The 19,790-nt window shown below is 36.9% G+C and overlaps 3 protein-coding genes across 18 annotated transcripts in view; 2 read left to right on the top strand and 1 right to left on the bottom strand.

Moving 5' to 3' along the window:
- Window positions 1–12,721, bottom strand: part of terb1 (telomere repeat binding bouquet formation protein 1) — a 21,867-nt gene extending 9,146 nt beyond the window's left edge. The window contains exons 1-17 of one of the 14 annotated variants that reach the window (XM_087292147.1): window positions 12,278–12,721; window positions 12,113–12,175; window positions 10,168–10,278; window positions 9,924–10,052; window positions 9,459–9,587; window positions 8,631–8,691; window positions 8,226–8,323; window positions 7,607–7,735; window positions 7,382–7,534; window positions 7,160–7,291; window positions 4,580–4,705; window positions 3,120–3,232; window positions 2,803–3,009; window positions 2,385–2,671; window positions 1,649–1,713; window positions 1,406–1,501; window positions 742–1,011 (exon numbers count right to left, since the gene is read on the bottom strand). In XM_087292147.1, coding sequence (XP_087148273.1) covers window positions 742–1,011; window positions 1,406–1,501; window positions 1,649–1,713; window positions 2,385–2,671; window positions 2,803–3,009; window positions 3,120–3,232; window positions 4,580–4,705; window positions 7,160–7,291; window positions 7,382–7,534; window positions 7,607–7,735; window positions 8,226–8,323; window positions 8,631–8,691; window positions 9,459–9,587; window positions 9,924–10,052; window positions 10,168–10,278; window positions 12,113–12,119 — 2,113 coding nt within the window. In that variant the 5' untranslated portion in view covers window positions 12,120–12,175; window positions 12,278–12,721. 14 annotated transcript variants of the gene reach the window in all.
- The window catches only part of LOC101882393 (uncharacterized), a 768,785-nt gene that overhangs the window by 164,610 nt on the left and 584,385 nt on the right, over window positions 1–19,790 (top strand). The window lies entirely within an intron of this gene.
- Window positions 12,629–19,790, top strand: pdp2 (putative pyruvate dehydrogenase phosphatase isoenzyme 2). 3 transcript variants are annotated; one of them, XR_015514442.1, is made up of 3 exons: window positions 12,654–12,711; window positions 14,554–18,203; window positions 19,256–19,790. XR_015514442.1 is itself a non-coding variant. In NM_131625.3 (2 exon segments), a coding segment is annotated over 1 exon segment (1,593 nt). In that variant the 5' UTR covers window positions 12,629–12,711; window positions 14,554–14,597; the 3' UTR covers window positions 16,191–16,242.

Below are 19,790 nucleotides of genomic sequence, written 5' to 3'. Positions count from 1 at the left end.
ATAAGGGGCCATGATATCTAAAAAAAAAATCATAATTCCACAGTCTGTCATGAAAATATTAAATACAATAAAAGAGTAATGTATAAAATACAGATAAATATAAAAGACAATATAAAATAAGAATAAACAAAAAAGAAAATCATTTTAGACTTAAAGAAGAGTTTCTAAGTATAGATTGCACTTAAATATCCTGTTGTATTGCTCTTTTTTTTGTATATTCCCAATTTCTTTTATATTGTCTATTTATCTGTATTATTTATTTTAAGATGTTGCGCTTTTTATTGTATAATTCTATGGGCACTTATTGCTAAAGATCACCAATAGTATTATTGTACTACGATGTGGAATGACAGTCTATTGCAGGGGTCATCAATCTCGGTCCTGGAGGGCCGGTGTCCCTGCAAGGTTTAGCTTCAACTTGCCTCAACACAACTGCCTGGGTGTTTCAAGTATACCTAGTAACACCTTGATTAGCTAGTTCAGGTGTGTTTGACTAGAGTTGGGGCTAAAATCTGCTGGACACCGGCCCTCCAGGAACAAGTTTGGTGACCCCTGGTCTACTGTATAAACCATTTTCAAACAGAATATCAGAATATACATTTAATTATAACTCTTTCCCCAACTCACATTGTTGCTTCGTATAAAAGCATCTGCTAAATTACTAAATGCAAATCACGAGGGTGTGTTTGGTTCTCCAGCCCTTGTTCTAGTAAAGCTATTGTGAAAGACGCCGTCTCTTACATCTGTCTGATGATTGGTGACTCAGCTTGTGTTTTTCCCTCTTGCTCTTCTGTTTATGCTCTTGAGCGCTTGTGCTGTGCTCTCTGATTTTGCGGTGTGTGTTGATGTGAGTGTGTGTTGGAGTGTGGCTAGTCCTCTTTAATGGCTGGCTTCTCCTGAATCGATCCTCTGCCTCTCTCAGCGTCAAGTGAAAGTCACACTGAAATCTGCAGCTACTCAACACAGCGCCAAATGACCGACTGTTCAGCTCATTCATATGTTTCACACAACCTGAGACAGAAAATATGTGTTTGTGACAGTGTGGAGAAAAAGAAGATAGAAGAACAATGAGAGTGATGAAGAAGCAGAAAGTGGCAGAATGTATTGCTTTTAAAGGGATAGTTCACCCCAAAATTGTATTCATCCTTCACTTGATACAGATCTATTTGAGTTTCTTTCTTCTGTTGAACACAAAGGAAGGTATTCTGAAGAATGCTGGTATCTGAAACCCATTGACGTCAATTTTTTCCTACTATGGAAGTCAGTAAGGTCTTCAAAATATATATCACAAAGATTTAAAAGCACATGACGGAGAGTAAATCATGAGCGGTTAGTCTTTATTTTTGAGTGCACTATCCCTTTCATATTTTAAATGTTATTTGTGTGCATGTATACAGACACACACCTGCACAGCGTAGAGTGTTGGACTTCGAAGCAGATGGTGGTTTTAGAAACTTGTTGATTTCTTTGTCTAACAGCTCTGTGCATAGAGACATATTATCTGAAAACAGAATTCAGCACAACGCGATTATCTTAAACATCACATGATTACCACAGAAATCATTCTATACAGTAGATGAGGAGGAGTGACGGGTTTAACTGTGACTTCGCACAAAGTGCTAAGTTTGATGTTTTAAGAAAGATTTACCATCTGAGAGAGAGGGTTCGCGCTGGTTTCTCTTCACGGGATCAGGATGTCTGAAAATATCTGGGCTGAAACCCAAGAAAAATAAAATGGAGAGAGAAATGTCACTCCCTTGAGGAGGAAAAATTTACAGACTCTGTCTTGAAAAGTCATCGACATGAAATGCTTTATGTGAATCTGGATTTTATGTGAACATGCTAATCCTGAATAAAACAAGTAAGAATGAAGAAGCAAGAGTAATTGGGAATGTCCCTGTTTAACGAGTCCATTCTCTGCGTTCTTCGAATTGAGAAACAGCCAAAGTCTCCTTAACCGAACATACCTGATTCAGACCTTTAACAGAGACTGAAAGTCCCATAATATTTGTGACAGACAAAGGAGATATCCAAAACATGAAGTGTTGGTGGTCCTCCAGGAACGTGGTTGAGAAACACTGTTTTAGGCAGTTTAGTTTCAACCCTAATTAAACACACCTGATCAAACTAATTCAGTCCTTCAGGCTTGTTTGAAACCTACAGGTTAGTGTGTTGGAGCAGGGCTATAATTAAACAGTGCAGGGCTGCGGCCTCCAGAAGAGTTTGACACCCCTGCTTTAGGCTATGATCCTCTGAGCAATGAAGTTTTTTGTGTCTCACACTGCTCTCAATTCGGAAGGGATCATCCCTACGCTCTAATAAGCCCGTAGAATGGAATCTACCCAATGTGTGCATCTAGAAAATCTCACGGTGTGTTTGTTTACCCCTGTGTATCTCTGTTGCCCTCTGTTGGTGTGCTGCAGTTTTGGAGAAGTTCATAACCATCATCATCAGACTCTAGATTCATCATCTTTAATCTCTTCACCACTCTTTCAGACTTCACATTCCTCTTCAGTTCTCTCTTGTTCACTCCTTCTCTCCTTGTTTCCTGGTTGTCACTCCTCTCATTCTCTCTCTTTTGTTTATGCTTTCTCTTTTTGCTCTTTTCCCAGTTAGGGCCTTTGAAAAGGTTGACTTGGACAGGACTCAAACCCTCTTCAGAGCTGTCAGGCTGCTGGTGGTCACATACACAAACACACAATCTTACCTTTAAATGATCTATTAAAGTTGTTGAAACTGGTGTAACCTAATGCTCAATGCTTAACATTTACACATTAGAAATCAATGTGTGTACATACTTACCAAACTATCCTGGTCTTGCAGTATTTCACTTGTGATTGGAGTTCCTGCAGGAATTGCGCGGAACTCCCCATATACTCGATGATTACCTTTGACCTTTCGCATTACAGAACCCTCCCACAATTCATCATCGCATTCCACATGTGAGTCTGACCTCTTCATGCTGTGCGGTTGGCTTTCGGGGTCTCTTTCCCATAGTTTCTTACCAATCTGAAAATTAAAAAGCAAAATTTAGTAACTTAATAATTAAATTCAATTCAACTGAAAGACAACAGTGCTGCAAACATTGTGAAATTTCATAACATTCATACACAAATAACCTTTTTTTCGAGCAGCTGTATTCTCTGAAGAATCTGTCCAGCTGATCGCCATTGTCCCTCTCTGTCACACTCATTTGGATCTATAGTGGACATACCTGGGCCTAATGATTCAGCTAGGCAGAGAGGAAAACAAAATCAGTACTAAAGGCTGTTAGATGGGGTCACCTGAAGTTAATAGCATATAATTAGTACTTTAATTAACAGTATGCACCTTCTAAGCTGGGGATAGATACACTAGGTACGTTTACATGACAGGGCTCAACAATAAGGACTGCCCGGTGGCCCGGGGCTAGCGTGAGAGACACTTGGGACAGTAGACCGCATCATTACTGGCCCGATTGGGACAGTGCTTTAGTGTCTTGTCACTAACATTTAACTTGTCTGTAACTATTTGTCAATTGCATGCATTTTAAGTTTGTGCTTTTAAGTCTTTACACACTACATTCTCTGTAATGTCGTAAACAACATATTATTTTCCGGTTCCTCTTATCTGATTGATTTGACCCTGCAAATTTTTTTGTAACCTGGTAACAAACAGTAAAACGTACAAACAGCAACATGGCGTCTACATCAAATTATAAGGCTAAAAGAAAATGTCTGTTTCTAACGTCTTGGCAGTAGACATTTACATGGGAACAACACGACAAAATAAAAATTAAGTGAGCGAGTTTGCCGTCAGTTTGACAAGTCAGCCACCTTTTGTTAAATAATTTCAAACCGCAATAAAATACCTCCACATTTTCCATACTGCTCTTTTTGTTTGCATAACACTTTTATTTACTTTTTTTTTTTTTAAGTATTGAAATTCTAGATTCACAGACTTTATTTTTGACACATTAATTAAAATATGTGGCTAAAAAATAGCTATTAACTTTCCTTTTTTTCTTGGTGGGGCCAGTGAAAATTTTGGCAGGGCAAGTAAAAATCTAAACCACTTGCCCGATCGGACCAGTAGAAAAAATCCTTAGCGTTGAACCCTGCATGAACACCAATATGGACAATGTGAGCAGTGATGCCACTTCTGAGCAATTGGACCGGACCGTATAGACCATTTTGAGGGATGTAAACAATAGCAGTGGTCCCAACATGTTTTCTGCTTTACATTTTTATTTCCATAGCTTCCAAGAATCCAAAAAGGTCCACATATTGATAAATAATGTTATGGCAGCTGTTTTGATGTCAATTTATGATTAAATCGCCTCTTGTTGCAGTATAGTGTGCACATGTATTGTGAGGTTTGGCTTTAAATCCCATACAATGTTAGATGGTACCATACTGAAATTGCATGGGAATTGCAAAGAAGTATGCCTGGTCTTAGACGAGTATTGTCCTTGCATTTTGTATTCAAAAAAGGCTTTCGCAACTTCACTGTGATTATATTAACTCTCATACACTTTAACTTCAGCATGCTTCTACAGCCATTAAGTGTAAGCTTGTGAGAACATAAAAAAGTAACTCACTGATTCTGTTGCAGGTGTGAAGTACGAATATGGCTGCTTTTTTGAGCTCTTCATCACTGGTTTCAGTGAGCAGTGTAATTATAATAGGTAAACCCCCTGCTGACAACAACTGCGACTGCTGTTCTACTGCACAGATAAAAAAACAGACTGACTAATTACAACAATATACAAAAAAACAGGCAAAAACAATGTTATTTATAACATGTAAGTGTAAAAGCAGCCGTTTGAGAAGATGCTGTGAAGATAAGGATCCTGAAGTGAGAATCAGGACCAACTGTAATTAATAAACAAATACAAAAAAATTCATATAATTTATTTTTTTTATTTCATGTTAAAATTATTTCAAATAAACAAATTTTCTTTTTTTTCTTACTTAGATTTTTTTTTTGTTTCTCGTCCAAAAACTAAATCCTAAAATCAAGAAGAATTTTCTAGACAAGTAAAAAATGTTTTTCTGATTTCAGAAATAACTAGTAAAAACTAATTGCGTTTCTCCTTAATTCAGGCAAAATCATCTGCCAGTGGGATAAGCAAAATAATATGAAAACACATTTATTTTACTTTTGACATTGGCAGATTTATTTAGCTTGTTTTAAGATAAAACGTGTTTAAAATTGACTTGTTCATTACGAAATCAAGACCAAAAAAAATGCTTCTTAATTTAAGATTTTTTTTGATATTTGGATTAAAAACAAGAAAAAAAAATCTGGAACAAATCTGTACCTTGAGTCAGCTAAGCTAAAGATCAGAAAGTTGTTAAGAAGGATCAAATGAAAAGACATGAATTTTAGCCAAAAGCTCACTTTACAAGCAATATATTGTGGTCAGTATTGCTGGCACTTGTATATGTATAGAAATTAATAATTTGTATACTCCCATATAGAATAGTATTTACAATAGAATAGAATTAAATATAGAATTTACAATGTAAACAACCAATCTTCGTAGTAAACTGATATTTTGTTCAATTTCTAACTTACCAAGAAACAATTTTTTTGCATTAGAAGTTGTTACCAGTGTAGATTAGGGATGGGAAGATTAACCGATATGTATCGAAACGCGGTCATGCGCGTGCATGATGCGAGTGCATCGGTAGAGCAGCAGAGGATGAATGAAATTTTGGAAGCAAATCGAGATGCATCGGTTTTTGCGAGATGCATCGATTTTTCCGAGATACAGCTTATATTTTTAATATAGAATGTATTTTTTATTTATTAACAAGTGTTGTCAACCTGTTTTTGGCGCATAATTTAATCGACCTACATAAAGTAAGCCTTAGCAACGGATTTGCGGATGTGCACACACTACAACTCAGTGTATCAGGTGTGCGGATGAAGCTAGTGGAGCGCCCTCAGAAAGTGCGAGAAGCAAAACAAACATTTTATTCCCCACTGAGTTTTAAATCTAAAGTATGGCAAGCAACATTATGGATTTAAGGATGGACGACTTGACAGGACAGATGCAATTTGCAAAATGTGCCGCGCATCTGTAAAATACGCGGGCAGTACGACTAATCTGAAATCTCACTTGAAGGAGCGCCACGGTGTTGTTGTGAAAGCATCTTCCAGTGTTTCTGCATCCCCGGCTTTCGCACTGCTTCAACCAGCTCCAAAAGTGGTGAGAAAAGCATTGCAAGTTTTTTTTTCCGTGCGCAACAGTTCTGCTCGCTCTACGCCAATAACGAATGCTATTGCATTGTTCATCTGCAAAGATATTCAGCCTAGTGTCACGGAGAACGAAGGTTTTAAACACCTCCTCCTGTTATTTTTATTTAATTATAATAATAATAATATTAATAATAATAATAATGATAAAAATAATTGGGTGTCACGGTGGCACAGTGGGTAGTTTGACCACCTCACAGCAAGAAGATTGCTGGTTTGTTATATTTTTATCAGCCTGTTGTTTACAGTGACAGTGATGTTTCAAAGCAGCATAACACTGCTAGTTCACAACCTTAAGTTTTGAATAATCAGTGGCAAAATATCTTTTTAAAACTTGTTTTCATAGTTGAAAAGTTAAATCACAATTCTTGTTGTGCAATGCTAAATTTATTTATGTTGAGTGCAAATATATACATATTTTTTTAATTGATATTGCACTTATACATTCTGTTTATCTTGAAAATACTTAAATAATATGTGCTATATGTTCTAAAATGGCCCTCTACTGTAAACTGACACTCTGGCTCTGAGAGAAAAGCCAGTTTGTAAAAAAAAGTCTTGGTTTTGCTTGGTTTATAAATAATCAAACTCATTCAATGGCACAGCATCCTCTTTCACATCATCTCATAAACTTGATCTAATTAGTGCTGAAATATCGCATCGTATCGTGATATGGGTGTGAATCGTATCGTGTTGCATCGCAATATGTCACAAATGTATCGCTAATATATCGGATCGTATTCTTTGTATCGAGATGCGTATCGGATCGGCATTATAGCTTAGATGCCCAACCCTAGTGTAGATACCTGCGAATTTTACTTAGAAATACTAAGTTTATCTTTTATAGTGCAGAACTTCCTTTTTGTACTTGGAAGAATATAAGACATTTTGCCATGGTATGTTACCAAAAACTGACCACAGGCATCTGTGAGGTGTCCAGTCGTTAACACCACAGCGAGCTGATCTTGTGGATCAAGGTTTGGGCTAGATAACAGACGCAGTAGTCCTGGGATAACCCTCAGCTTTGATAAAGAAGATCCCAACAGCTCTGAGACAGAAAGAGAAAGGAAACTGAAAACCCTAATCAACCCAGTATTATATTTGGGGTTATATTGGGGTGTGCATGCATGTGTCTTACCGTTATTAGAGATGCAGGCAGAAAGTGTTTTAGTGATTATCGTAGCCATCTTACAAACAGAAGCACTGTGTGTAGACTGAGATAAAACTCGGGTAAGAGTGTCTGAGAGTGAATCCAGGCCTCCCACTGACACAAAATATTCCTGAGCACAGGCTGAAAAATACAGATTCACATGCGATGAGAAAATGAGCACGTAAGATGGAGTTATTTTGCTGATGTTCTTACGATTGTTTGCCACAGTCATTCCAATAAATGAGCATAAGGGTTGTGCCAGCTCTGCCCTGGGTAATGCCACTTCTTGCAGCCAGGGCTTTATCTCAGGAAAAACACTCATACACACGTTCTGATTCTCCTCTGTGAAATAAAAACAATCAGGTTGTGAAAATATGTATTTGCACACACACACACACACACACACACACACACACACACACACACACACACACATATATACATATACATATAAGGCGGTGCCGTGTATCAAGATGATAATGCACCAATACACACAGCAAGACTGTTGACAGAGTGGTTTGGTAAACACGAAAGTGAAGTTGAACATCTCCTATGGCCTGCACAATAACCAGACCTAAATATTATTGAGCCACTTTGGGGTGACCTGGCCACAACTCTCCAAAAAGAATGCCTCAAAATCCATCCAGCCACTGTGCAGGACTTAGTATTATTCCCAAGATGAATTGATGCTGTATTGGTAACAAAAAGCGACCCTACACCAAACTAATGGCTTATTGTGGTCTAAAACCAGACGCTTCACTTTCATTGTCCAACCCCTGTATATATAGGTGTATGTGTAAACAATGGTAAAGGGGTAGAAAGATGCCCGTACCATTTTGAGGGTTGTTGACAGAGCCACAGAGCGCACTAGACACAGTGATCCACAACTGCAGCTGCTCATAAGACTCACCAGGAACTGGAAAACTCTGCCTAAAGAGTGGCATAAAGAAAACAAATAGAATCTGGTTGTTAAGCAAAAGGGTAATATTTTAAATAGGTGTTCATATGCTTTTCTGTATTTAAAGATTCACTTCAATAAAACACCAGAAAGAATTTGAAATACATTCACATCTTAGTGTTTATCATCTGTTTGTGAATGTTTTCATTCATCCAGGAATGCACTGTCTTAGAGTGTTAAAAGGATAAAGCAAAATAAATTGATTAAGTTAACATCACACATTTAAACTGATTGCTATTGATGCCAAAAAGTGGAACATTATCTGAATGTTATGCATACCTGAACAATCGGAGTAAGGCTTCAATACACCTGGAGGTCTTAGCAAGAGTCTGTCCACATCCTAGAACGCAAAACACACATACAGTTAAAGGTAAATGGATTAACGCTCCTGTGAAATTTTAATTCTTTTTAAATATTTCTCAAGTGATGTTTAACTGAGCAAGGACATTTTATACAGCATTTCCTATTATAATTATGTTATTCTGGAGAAAGTCTTAATTTTTTCGTTTGACTGCAGTAAAATCAGTTTCATTTATTAATTTTTAAATGATTTTTTAAGGTCAGTATTATTAGCCCGCTTAAGAAATATTTCTAATAAATGTAATATTTCTAATTCTAATATAATTTCTATTGATCTAATAGGAACAGAACAAACCACTGTTGTTCAGTGGTTTGCTTGATTAAAGTAACTTGCCTAGTTAATCTAATTAACATAGTAAATTGCACTTTTAGCTAAATACTAGTATCTTAAAAAATAACTAGTAGAATATTATGCACTGTCATAAAGGCAAAGACAAAATAAAATAGTTATCAAAAAATAATAAGTAAAAATCTTATTTTTGCTCAGATGTTTTTATTAAAATATAATTTATTAAAACAACAACTTATAAGAACTGTAATTTAGAAAGAAATTATGAAACTATTATATTTAAAATGTATTTCTCTCCATTAAACAGCACTTTTACAATAACAAAAGATCATTTTGCCTTAAACAGTACACACAATTGTGAAATAATAATCTGACCAGACAACCTGTCCAACTTTGAAAAAAACATACACATAGAAATGGCCTCTGAGTTTTGACACAAGTTTTATGGTGAGACTTACTGTTGTTGGCAACCAATACAGACAGCATGTACACTGCGACTCTTTTCTCCGTCAGAGGCATTTCCTGTTCCAGATGCTGCACAAAGTCTCGAAACATCTCTTCTCTACACAGTGCCTGTTTACAGCTCTCTGCAGGAGAAAATATGTTTGTAATCAGACATGTTTGTTTTCATTTCATGCCAAAAGCCAGAGTCATTCCAATATATACTATTTCTGAATATTTAAAAAGTGAAAAATGGATCTAAAAACTAAAAAACGTGTCTGAAAACATGGCACTTTTTGTTATTTTATGCAATAAAAATTAAAATATTCATTTTTATTTTAAATTTGGAGGACTTATCATCTGTTGCTTATAAAATAAAACAAAAATACGCTGCACTCAGACACAGCGTAAATACATAAGAAATTATTTGAATTATTTGAAAGTGCTCTCTTAACTGTTTCCATATGTAACCAAACACATACCATGCAGTTCAGCCAAAGATGCAAGTGTAAATAGTGCAGTCTCTTTAACTTGAGAGAAAGTACTGGATTTTGATAGGTTATAGATGAAGGAAATGCCTCCGATCTCTCTGAGGAACTCAACATACTGATCTGAAATACAAAAAAACAATAACTAAACTGCACAATAGTATATTTAATTTTATGTTTGTGTAAGAAAAGTTGTATTTCTGTTTGATTTGATTATATTTTGAGCTGTAAAGCAAACCATTTTGCTTGCAGATTGAGATGATAGTGAGAAGAGCTTGTTTCTGTGAGCCAGGCCATTTCATCTGGTATTTCAGACATTCCAGCAAAAGACGCAAATCTGTCTTGGTAGCTGGAAATGTGAAATCATTCAGCTTAGAAAGCAAAATACATCACTGGATCTGTACAATTGATGAGTATTGTGCAATACAATACAATATACACTCACCGGCCACTTTATAAGGTACACCTGTCCAATTGCTTGCTAACACAAATTTCTAACCAGACAATTACATGGCAGCAACTCAAAGAATTAAGACATGTATACATGGTCAAGACGATCTGCTGCTGTTCAAACTAAGCATCACAATAGGGAAGAAAGAGGATTTACTGTAAGTGACTTTGAATGTGACATGGTTATTAATGTCAGACGGGCTGGTCTGAGTATTTCAGAAACTGCTGATCTACTGGGATTTTCAGGCACAACCATCTCTAGGGTTTACAGAGAATGGTCTGAAAAAAAAAGTAGAAAAAAAAATCCAGTGAGCGGCAGTTCTGTGGGTGCAAATGCCTTGCCGATGTCAGAGGAGAATGGCCAGACTGGTTCCAGTTGATAGAAAGGCAACAGTATCTCAAATAACCACTCGTTACAACTGAGGTATGCAGAAGAGCATCTCTGAACGCACAACACGTCCAAGTTTAAGCAGATATGTTACAGCAGCAGAAGACCACACTGGGTGCCGCTCCTGTCAGCTAAGAACAGGAAACTGAGGCTGCAATTTGCATAGGGTCACCAAAATTAAACAATAGAAGATTGGAAAACATTGCCTGGTCTGATGAGTCTTGATTTCTGCTGCGACATTTGGATGGTCAGGCCAGAATTTGGTCAGAGTATTGTTGCTGACCAAGTCCATCCCTTTATGACCACAGTGGACCCATCTTCTGATGGCTACTTCCAGCAGGATAAAGCTGCAGTCACACTGCACTTTTCTCCCCATAGACTTTCATTAATATGCACGCGAATGCGTCAGAGCGGAAACGTAAGGTCATGCGGCAAGTTTCGCAGTTTGCTGCGTTGTAAAGTTCAAGCTTGAACTCTGACCTGCGAAATCAAATCATATGATTGCGTGAGACCAACCAAGAATCAAAACATGACCTCTATATACAGTAATTTAAAACATGGACCAATCGCTCGCTTTTTTTAAATGTCTAATCATCTTGTTTAATCCCACCTCTTTTCACAGCGCTGTATGACAGAATTTCGCAAGCTCAAACTCCAGTGTGACCGCACCATGTTATAAACTGTGAATCATCTCAGACTGGATTCTTGAACATGACAATAAGTTTACTCAAATGGCCTCCACAGTCACCAGAGCTCAATCCAATAGAGCACCTTTGTGATGTGGTGGAACGGGAGATTCACATCATTAATGTACAGCTGACAAATCCGCAGCAACTGTGTGATTCTATCATGTTAATATGGACCAAAAAATCTGAGGAATATTTCCAGTACCTTATTGTTGAAAGGCAAAAGTGTGTCTAACCCGGTACTATTCACCTAATAAAGTGGCCAGTGAGTGTATATAACATAAATATATATATATATATATATATATATATATATATATATATATATAAAGTTAAACATGGCAAAAAACTTAAAACCAAGCGCATTTTAACAAAAATAAACCAGAAAACTTAACGTTAAAAACTTACTAGAAATGGAAACATTAAAGTTAACCTCATGATGATATTTATTAGTCATAAAAAACATTTTAAAAATTCTAGTGCACACAACTACGTTGTCAATAAATAAAATTATTTGCAAAGATGTTTCCCGTGTGATATGCAAGGTCATTGTAAATATGTAATAGAGTCATTGTGTAATATTATTAATTAATGTGCTGATTTGTTTAATTTGCCATAACTCTCCCTTCTAATTGTACGTTACATAATATGATGCTGACCTTCCATTTTTCATTTTCGTACTGATCAGCTAATGTTTTCCATCGAAGTGTCACTAAGTTACCCTGCAAAAAAAAAACATCACAAATGTTGTTATAATAATATCGTAATGTTACACTGAAAATAAACAACAATATACTTCTTTTTAATTTTACGATTAACGTTACCTTTACACCAACGATCCAAGTCCTAAAATATTTACGAAACAAGCTTAATACATAGATTCAAGATTGTTAGCAGTGCCAAATGAGACCACAGTCGTCGAAATCCCACAATTTCGTAGCATTTGTTGTTTTATGATGGACTAACGGCAGCTCAACGGAAGAATTTAAATTCCCGCCTCGCTTTGGAATCGCCTCGTGGTTTGAGACGTGAAAACGGATTGGTTCATTAAGAATCGATTTTATTAGGCATTAATTCGTTTATACAATTTATTTTTGATGTATGGTATGCCTCTACGGTTAGTTTGGATACTAAAGAAATGTTTTTTTTAGTCTCTGGAGAAATCTATGAAGTAAATACATGACTGAAGGGGGCGCTGGTGGCTGTACGTTTCCACACCGCAGGACGTAGAAGAAGACATTTCACCGAGCAGTGCCAGGTGGGTGTGTGTATTGACTCAGCATTTACTCTTATTAATACTGCATTTAGAAGAAATTGTTGCACTGACTATTATAAAATACACGTTCTCTTACGCAAGTATGCAGAAAAATACAATTAAATTGTTAAACGAAACGATAAATGTTTCAATTCTTACGAAAGCCGGCTGGTTAGCTTGTTAAGCTAGCATGTTTCATTCTGTAATAATAGTTTAAAACAGTAATTTGGGTTTGTGTGCATGTACATGTTTATTATTTTGAACTTCGCGGATATGAGGAAGCTATGATGTTTTTACTTTGCAAATATGATTAACGTACGATCACTAAACATTTACATGATCTATGAGTATTCCAGAAGATTTTGTAATTCTAAATTAATCTAAACATTTTCTTATTAACTTTCTTATTAATTTTTACTACATTTAAGTAGTAATACTCTTAATACTGAATTTTGAAGAAATTGTTTCACTGACAATTACAAAATACAGCTTCTGTTACGCCAATATGCAGACAAATAGATTTAAATTGTAAAATAAATCAATAAATCAGTCAATATACAGGTAAGTCGACATACTGTAATAATGGTTTAAAACAATAATTTGTCTTTATATGCATGTGCATGTTTCTTTTGACCCTAACTTATTTGAAAAAGCTATATCATTACTATGCAAATATGGTCAACGTAGATCAGGAGTGTCAAAACTTGGTCCTGGAGGGCCGTTGTCTAGTTGAGTTTAGCTCCAACCCTAATCATACTCTTACTAACTAGATATACTAGAAACTTCCTGGCAGGTGGGTTGAAGTAAGTTGGAGATAAACTCTCCAGGACACCGGCCCTCCAGGACCAAGTTTGGACACCCCTGACATAGATATTTACACTAAAGAATTTACTTGATCTATGAGTATTTCAGAGGATTATTTAACTAATAATTAATTTGAACATCTTATTAATTGTTTTAATATTTCTTTACTACATTTTCTCTTATTAATACTGAATTTTGAAGAAATTGTTCCACTGACAATTACAAAATACAGCTTATGTCACGCAAATATGCAGACAAATAGATTTCAATTGTAAAATGAACCAATAAATCAATCAGTTTACATGGAAGCCGGCAGGTTTCAAACTATAATAATGGTTTAAAACAATAGTTTGTGTTTGTATGCATGTACATGTTTATTAATTTGACCCTCACAAATATAGCTATAATGTTATTACTATGCAGATATGGTCAACATATATAGATACACTTAATCATTTACTTGATCTATGATTATTTCAGAAGATTTTGTATTATGTACTATTAATTTTCTTAATTTTTGTCATATGACTTGAGTCTGTTGGTTTTACATTTATGCTTTTAGCTTATGTTATTATCCAAAGTGACACACAAACGAGATTCAAGATTTATTAGACTGTTAAAATAGCAAGCAACAAGAATTGCATTGAATGAACAAAAATGGATTTGATGTGCATTTACTGACGGGTAAAGTTGGTTTTATATCCGCACATTCTGACTTTTTCCTTAATAAAATTTCAGAAACGTATTCTTTTCAAATTCTGAATGGGGAAATTATATTAGCAGCCAATGACTATCAAAGTACAACATTGTTCAGTCAATTAAACAGTGCTATTGTTGTTTTGAAGTCATACTTGCATGTGATTTCAGACCCAATATTCAAAGTAGCGTTGTAAACAATATATCGACTTTGACAGGTTTTCACTGTTCAAAAAGGAACAAATATGTGAATATAAAACCTACTTTACCTCAATCATTTACTGTGATTTTTTTTTTCTATCAGTTTAAGATTAATCATTGTAGTCTCGCATTGTGTTTTCACAGATGCTGGAGTTGTAGACTGCTTCAGACACTGCATCCAGGCAGTGATGTCTGGTTATTTGCGCTCAGCGCTCCTCTTAGGCACTAGAGGAAGACATCTGTCCAGTTCCTTTGCAGCCAGTCAACATGTTTTACCTGATGTGGCATGTAGAGCCCTCCTTTTCTCTTCTCCAGCACGGAGTTTCTCCTCTCGTGGTGGTCGATCAGATGGAAGCTCAGGGCAGGAAGGAGAGAACAGACTGCATCCTCCAAGACATGAAATGGACTTTCAGATGAGCCGGCTGCAGATCAACGCAGTCCTGCGTGCCAATGAACAATCTGTTCGCGTTCCAGAGTTCGATGGCCGTGGTGGTCCCAGTCCGGTGCTGAGGTTCGAAAGTAACCAACTTCCAGCCAACACCCCGCTTGAGGACCGGCGCAGCAGTGCCAGCAGCTTGCAGACTCGTAGCATGCTTTTCGGTGTGTTTGATGGACACGGCGGACACGCGTGTGCTCAAGCGGTCAGCGAGCGTTTGCCCTATTACATTTCTGTAGCGATGATGGCAGAGTCTGTCCTGGAGGATCTAGAAGCTGCCATGGAGACCTCACGCCCCGTTCCGCCTATCCTGCAGTGGTATAAACACCACAATGACTATAACTACAGGGAGTCTGCAGCTCTCTATGTTGATCATTTGCGTGTTTTTTGGCAGGAGCTTCTGGCAAGTGAAGAGCACGGTGACGGCATGCGTCCTGCAGATGCTCTCAGCTATGCTTTTCAAAGACTGGACACAGATCTGTCTCTTGAGGCACAGGTGCCACTTGCAAATGACCTGATGAGGAACACCGCCCTCCAGGCTGCCTTTGCTGGCTGCACGGCCTGCGTTGCTCATGTTGGACCAGAGGGGGTGCATGTTGCCAATGCAGGAGACTGCCGGGCGGTTTTGGGTGTCCAGGAAACTGATGGGAGCTGGAGTGCTCTGCCTCTCACAAAAGATCACAACGCTGCCAACGTGGCTGAGATGGAACGGGTATGGCGGCAGCACCCGGCTAGCGAACGGCAAACTGTGGTTGTAGATGACCGGTTGCTCGGAGTCCTGATGCCGTTGCGTGCTTTTGGTGATGTGCGGTTTAAGTGGAGTCGTGAGCTACAGCAGAGCGTTCTGGAGAATGGAGACTCGGATTTAGAGGCTCTGAATATTTATCAATATGCTCCACCTAATTATCTCACCCCGCCTTATTTGGAGGTCACACCAGAAGTCACCCACCACCGGCTGCGGCCACAGGACCGCTTCTTGATTTTGGCTTCCGATGGACTCTGGGATGAGATGAGCAATGATGAGGCGGTCAGGCTTGTGGCGGAACATTTGACAGGGGTTCATCTGCAGGCTCCTGTTTCCGCTAGGCAGCTCAACTTGGGACAGATGCACCAGCTGCTGCTACGGCGACGGGCCAGGGCTACCCCTGCTTTGGATCTAAACGCAGCCACACACTTGATTCGCCATGCACTGGGCACCAATGAGTATGGAGAGATGGACCAAGAGAGACTGGCAACCATGCTGGCGCTGCCTAGCGATTTGGCACGCATGTACCGGGATGACATCACAGTCACTGTGATTTATTTTAACCCAAACTTCAACAAAAACAATAATAAAGAACATTAAATTTTAAAGTTTTATACATGAAACTATATTTAAAGAGTTGTTTTCAGCTGTGAAATTTTTTTTCTATGCATTTAAAAAAAAATTCTAATTCTTTTGTAGACATATATATATATATATGTGCTCTTACTTTGAACACTTATAGTGGCAGGGTAAATGAAGGCATATTTAAATCCTGCTTCTCGTAATCATCGCCACGCCTCTGCCGTCTCCGCTCTCTTCTGCACAATGTCTAAGAAATCTTGAAAAAAACAACACTTTTTCTTTTGTCCTCGATACAGAGGTCACCCAGACATCTTGTTGCTTCTAGGATCAGTCTTTTGTCCTTATAGTTGTGCAGAATGGATGATCACGGGTCGCGCTCTCAGATCTTCATGAAGTTGTCTAGTGTGGTGTGCTCTGTCCAATTTGATCCGTCCATCCTTTGCGTTCATATTCAATGTAGTCTGGATCCAAGTCTCAAAAAAAGCTATCAGGTCACCCTCTTTAGTGCCCTCTTTGAGACTGACGATTTTGAGGTTCTGACTTCTATTTTCAAGGTCTTCTATACGTTCAAGTGCTTTTTGCAGGGATGTCTCGATAGATCTGAGGCACGTTGAGCTGTTAACTTGATTTTCCTCGAGGTCCAGTATTCTCTGCTCAGCCTCGATGACTCTCTTGATCATGCTGTCCAACTTGCCTGATATCTCGGAAATTGGATTTCATATTGCCTGTAACTTCTTTTCAAGAACAATCGACACTTTTTCGACTAAACAAATAAGCAGTCATCCGATAACGTAGTCGGGTCCGGATTATGGCCATCTTGCTCGACAATAGTCTTCTTGTTTTGCTGAGAGAGACTGGCAACCATGCTGGCGCTGTCTAGCGATTTGGCACGCATGTACCGTGATGAAATCCCCATCACTGTGATTTATTTTAACCCAAACTTCAACAAAAACAATAATAAAGAACATTAAATTTTAAAGTTTTATACATGAAACTATATTTAAAGAGTTGTTTTCAACTGTGAATTTTCTTTTAAGCTTTTCAAAAAATTCTTATTTTTGTGGACATGTCTGGGCTCTTACCGGCTACTTTGAACACTCTTATAGTGGCAGGGTAAATGAAGGCATATTTAAATCCTGCTTCTCACAATTTTCACCACTCCTCCGCCAAGTCTTAAAGAAAGCTGGTTTTATACATTAGACGTTCGAGTGCTTTTTGCAGGGATGTCTCGATAGATCCGAGGCACGTTGAGCTGTTAACTTGATTATCCTCAAGGTCCGATATTCCCTGCTCGGCCTGGATGACTCTCTTGATGATACTTTCCAAATTGCCTGATATCTTGAATATTGGATTGCGTATTGCCTGTAACTTCTTTTCAAGAACAATCGACTCCTTTTCGACTAATTGGTTAACTGCGTCATTCAATAACTTTGTTGTTAGAAACCGATGAGCCCGGATAATCGGCATCTTGCTCCACAATAGTGCTCTTGTTTTGGTGTTTTTTACTTCTAGCTTGTTTACTAGTTGAATCTGATTGTGACCAAATAGCATCAAGAGACATCTTGATCACTTCTCAATTCTGGGAACTCTCAAAGCAATTAGGACGACTGTTTAGTAAAGATTCAGCTATATGACGAGGAGCTCTGTCAGACACGTCTTGTCGCACGAAGCATCATGTGATCCCCTCTAATCTTTTTTGATATCACAGTGAGTTTGTGACAGATCTATTTAGGAAAATGTGAATGCAAGCAATTGATGGATTTTAGATAGACTTGCTTTAAATGAATCAAAGGTGAAGGTACAGAAAATATTATCGAGCAGCTAGTCGGAGACATTTCCACAACTTTACCAGTTGTTTTTCAGGTTAAACGTTGCTTTTCTTAATTCTTTTTTTATTTCCTTGATGGGAGATTTCGATTAGAACTGTTCTTGTGCTTTCAAATATAAATGTCTTTCATCATAGTTTTACTGTAATTGTTTTCAGTTTGTACATTTCATTCTATAACTGTTAAATTAGAATAGTGGTAGATTGTATTAGTTTTATGTATACACTACCGGTCAAAAGTTTGGGGTCAGTTTTTTTATTATAATTTTTTTTAAGATAATTAATCTGTTTGTCAAGGCACCATTTATTAAATGTAAAAAGTTGTTAAATTTGTAAAATATTTATTCAAATTGTAAATAACTGCTTTCTCATTGCATGCAGTTTTAAATGAAATTATTACTCCAGTCATTATTGCTTTTATTACTATTCCCAATAATAATAATTATTATATTAATAATAATTAATATTAGAATAATTTCTGAAGGATCATGTGACTAAGGCAAAGATGCCCAGACTAGGGCCCGCGGGCCAAAGTTGGCCCATAGTAACTTGATTTGGCTCACCATCCCAGCTGAGAAGACAGGGGGAATGATGGGGATGGTTTTGAGATTGTCAGTGTCAATTAAATGTAGCCTTTTGTTTGTTTGTTTTTAATGTAAAGAGATAACGGATATTAAATGTTTCAATTACATGGTTTAAATTAGTGAGATTATTTTCTGTCACCTGACAGTGCAGAGAATTTGGTGAGCAAATCAAGTCAAAGGCAGATTCTATATTTACCATTGAACTTCACTGTGTTATAAATGTGATAGTTTATGTTTTTATTGAAAATAGGTTATATTTAAAAACCTTGTACTGCATTAGTTTATATGATTTAAAATAATGTTTTTCTATTTATTTTTAAATATTATTAAATAAATTATGAAATTACCCATGACAACTTTAATGTAATATAGTTTGGTATAGTTACCTTCAGCCCTTGGCTCTTAATGATATTTGGTTTTTGGCACTTCATACGAAAAAGTTTGGGCACCCCTGCTCTAAAGAATGGAGTAATGAAGCTGAAAATTCATCATTAAAATTACTGGAATAAATTAAATTATAAACTACTTTTATAGTTATTTTATAGTGCAATAACATTACACAATTTTGCAATTTGTACTGTATTTATGATGTAATAAATGCAGCCTTAGTGAGCAGGAGAAGCTTATTTTAAAACATTGAAAACTCCTACTGACCTCAAACTTTTGACCGGTAGTGTGTGTTGCATAGCTTACATTTTGTGTAAGTTGTCACCAAGTTAATTTTGCATTCTTTCGTTTATGGACTTTAATTTCCTGGACTGTCTTGACTTGTGCAATGAAGGCATTTTTACTTTGCAGTAACTGCAGGTTTCACAACAACAAGCCACAACAAAATACTTGTCAATGTTTAATCTGATAACATGTGCAGCGCAAAGTATAAAGGTCATAGGGCCGGTTTAATTGAAGGTTTATATATGTTACTTTCCACATCAAAGTTACATTAAAGTACATTTCAAAATCATTTAGCTTTAGGTGTATTATATATGACTTATGAAGTACATGAAGTGAAAGTGATGCACAATATTCGTGGATGTGTAATGTCTGTTATTTTTATATGTTTTGTTTATATTTGTCATGTTTTAATGCGATTGACAGACTTTAGACTCAAATAATATATTTTCACTGCAAAAAAATGTAGGATTTGTTTCTTTGTACCTTTATGATGTCATATAATTTGCTCCTCTGGTTATTAAAAGATTTTTAAACCAA

The sequence above is a fragment of the Danio rerio genome, chromosome 18 (assembly GCF_052040795.2).
Source record: "Danio rerio strain M-AB ecotype USA chromosome 18, GRCz13ab, whole genome shotgun sequence".
In the NCBI taxonomy this organism is placed as follows: domain Eukaryota; kingdom Metazoa; phylum Chordata; class Actinopteri; order Cypriniformes; family Danionidae; genus Danio; species Danio rerio.
This window is presented reverse-complemented; position numbering and strand designations above follow the sequence as displayed.

Excerpts from the sequence above, each read along its gene's own strand:
- pdp2 (XM_087292640.1), top strand. The coding sequence starts at position 14,598 with ATGTCTGGTTATTTGCGCTCAGCGCTCCTCTTAGGCACTAGAGGAAGA.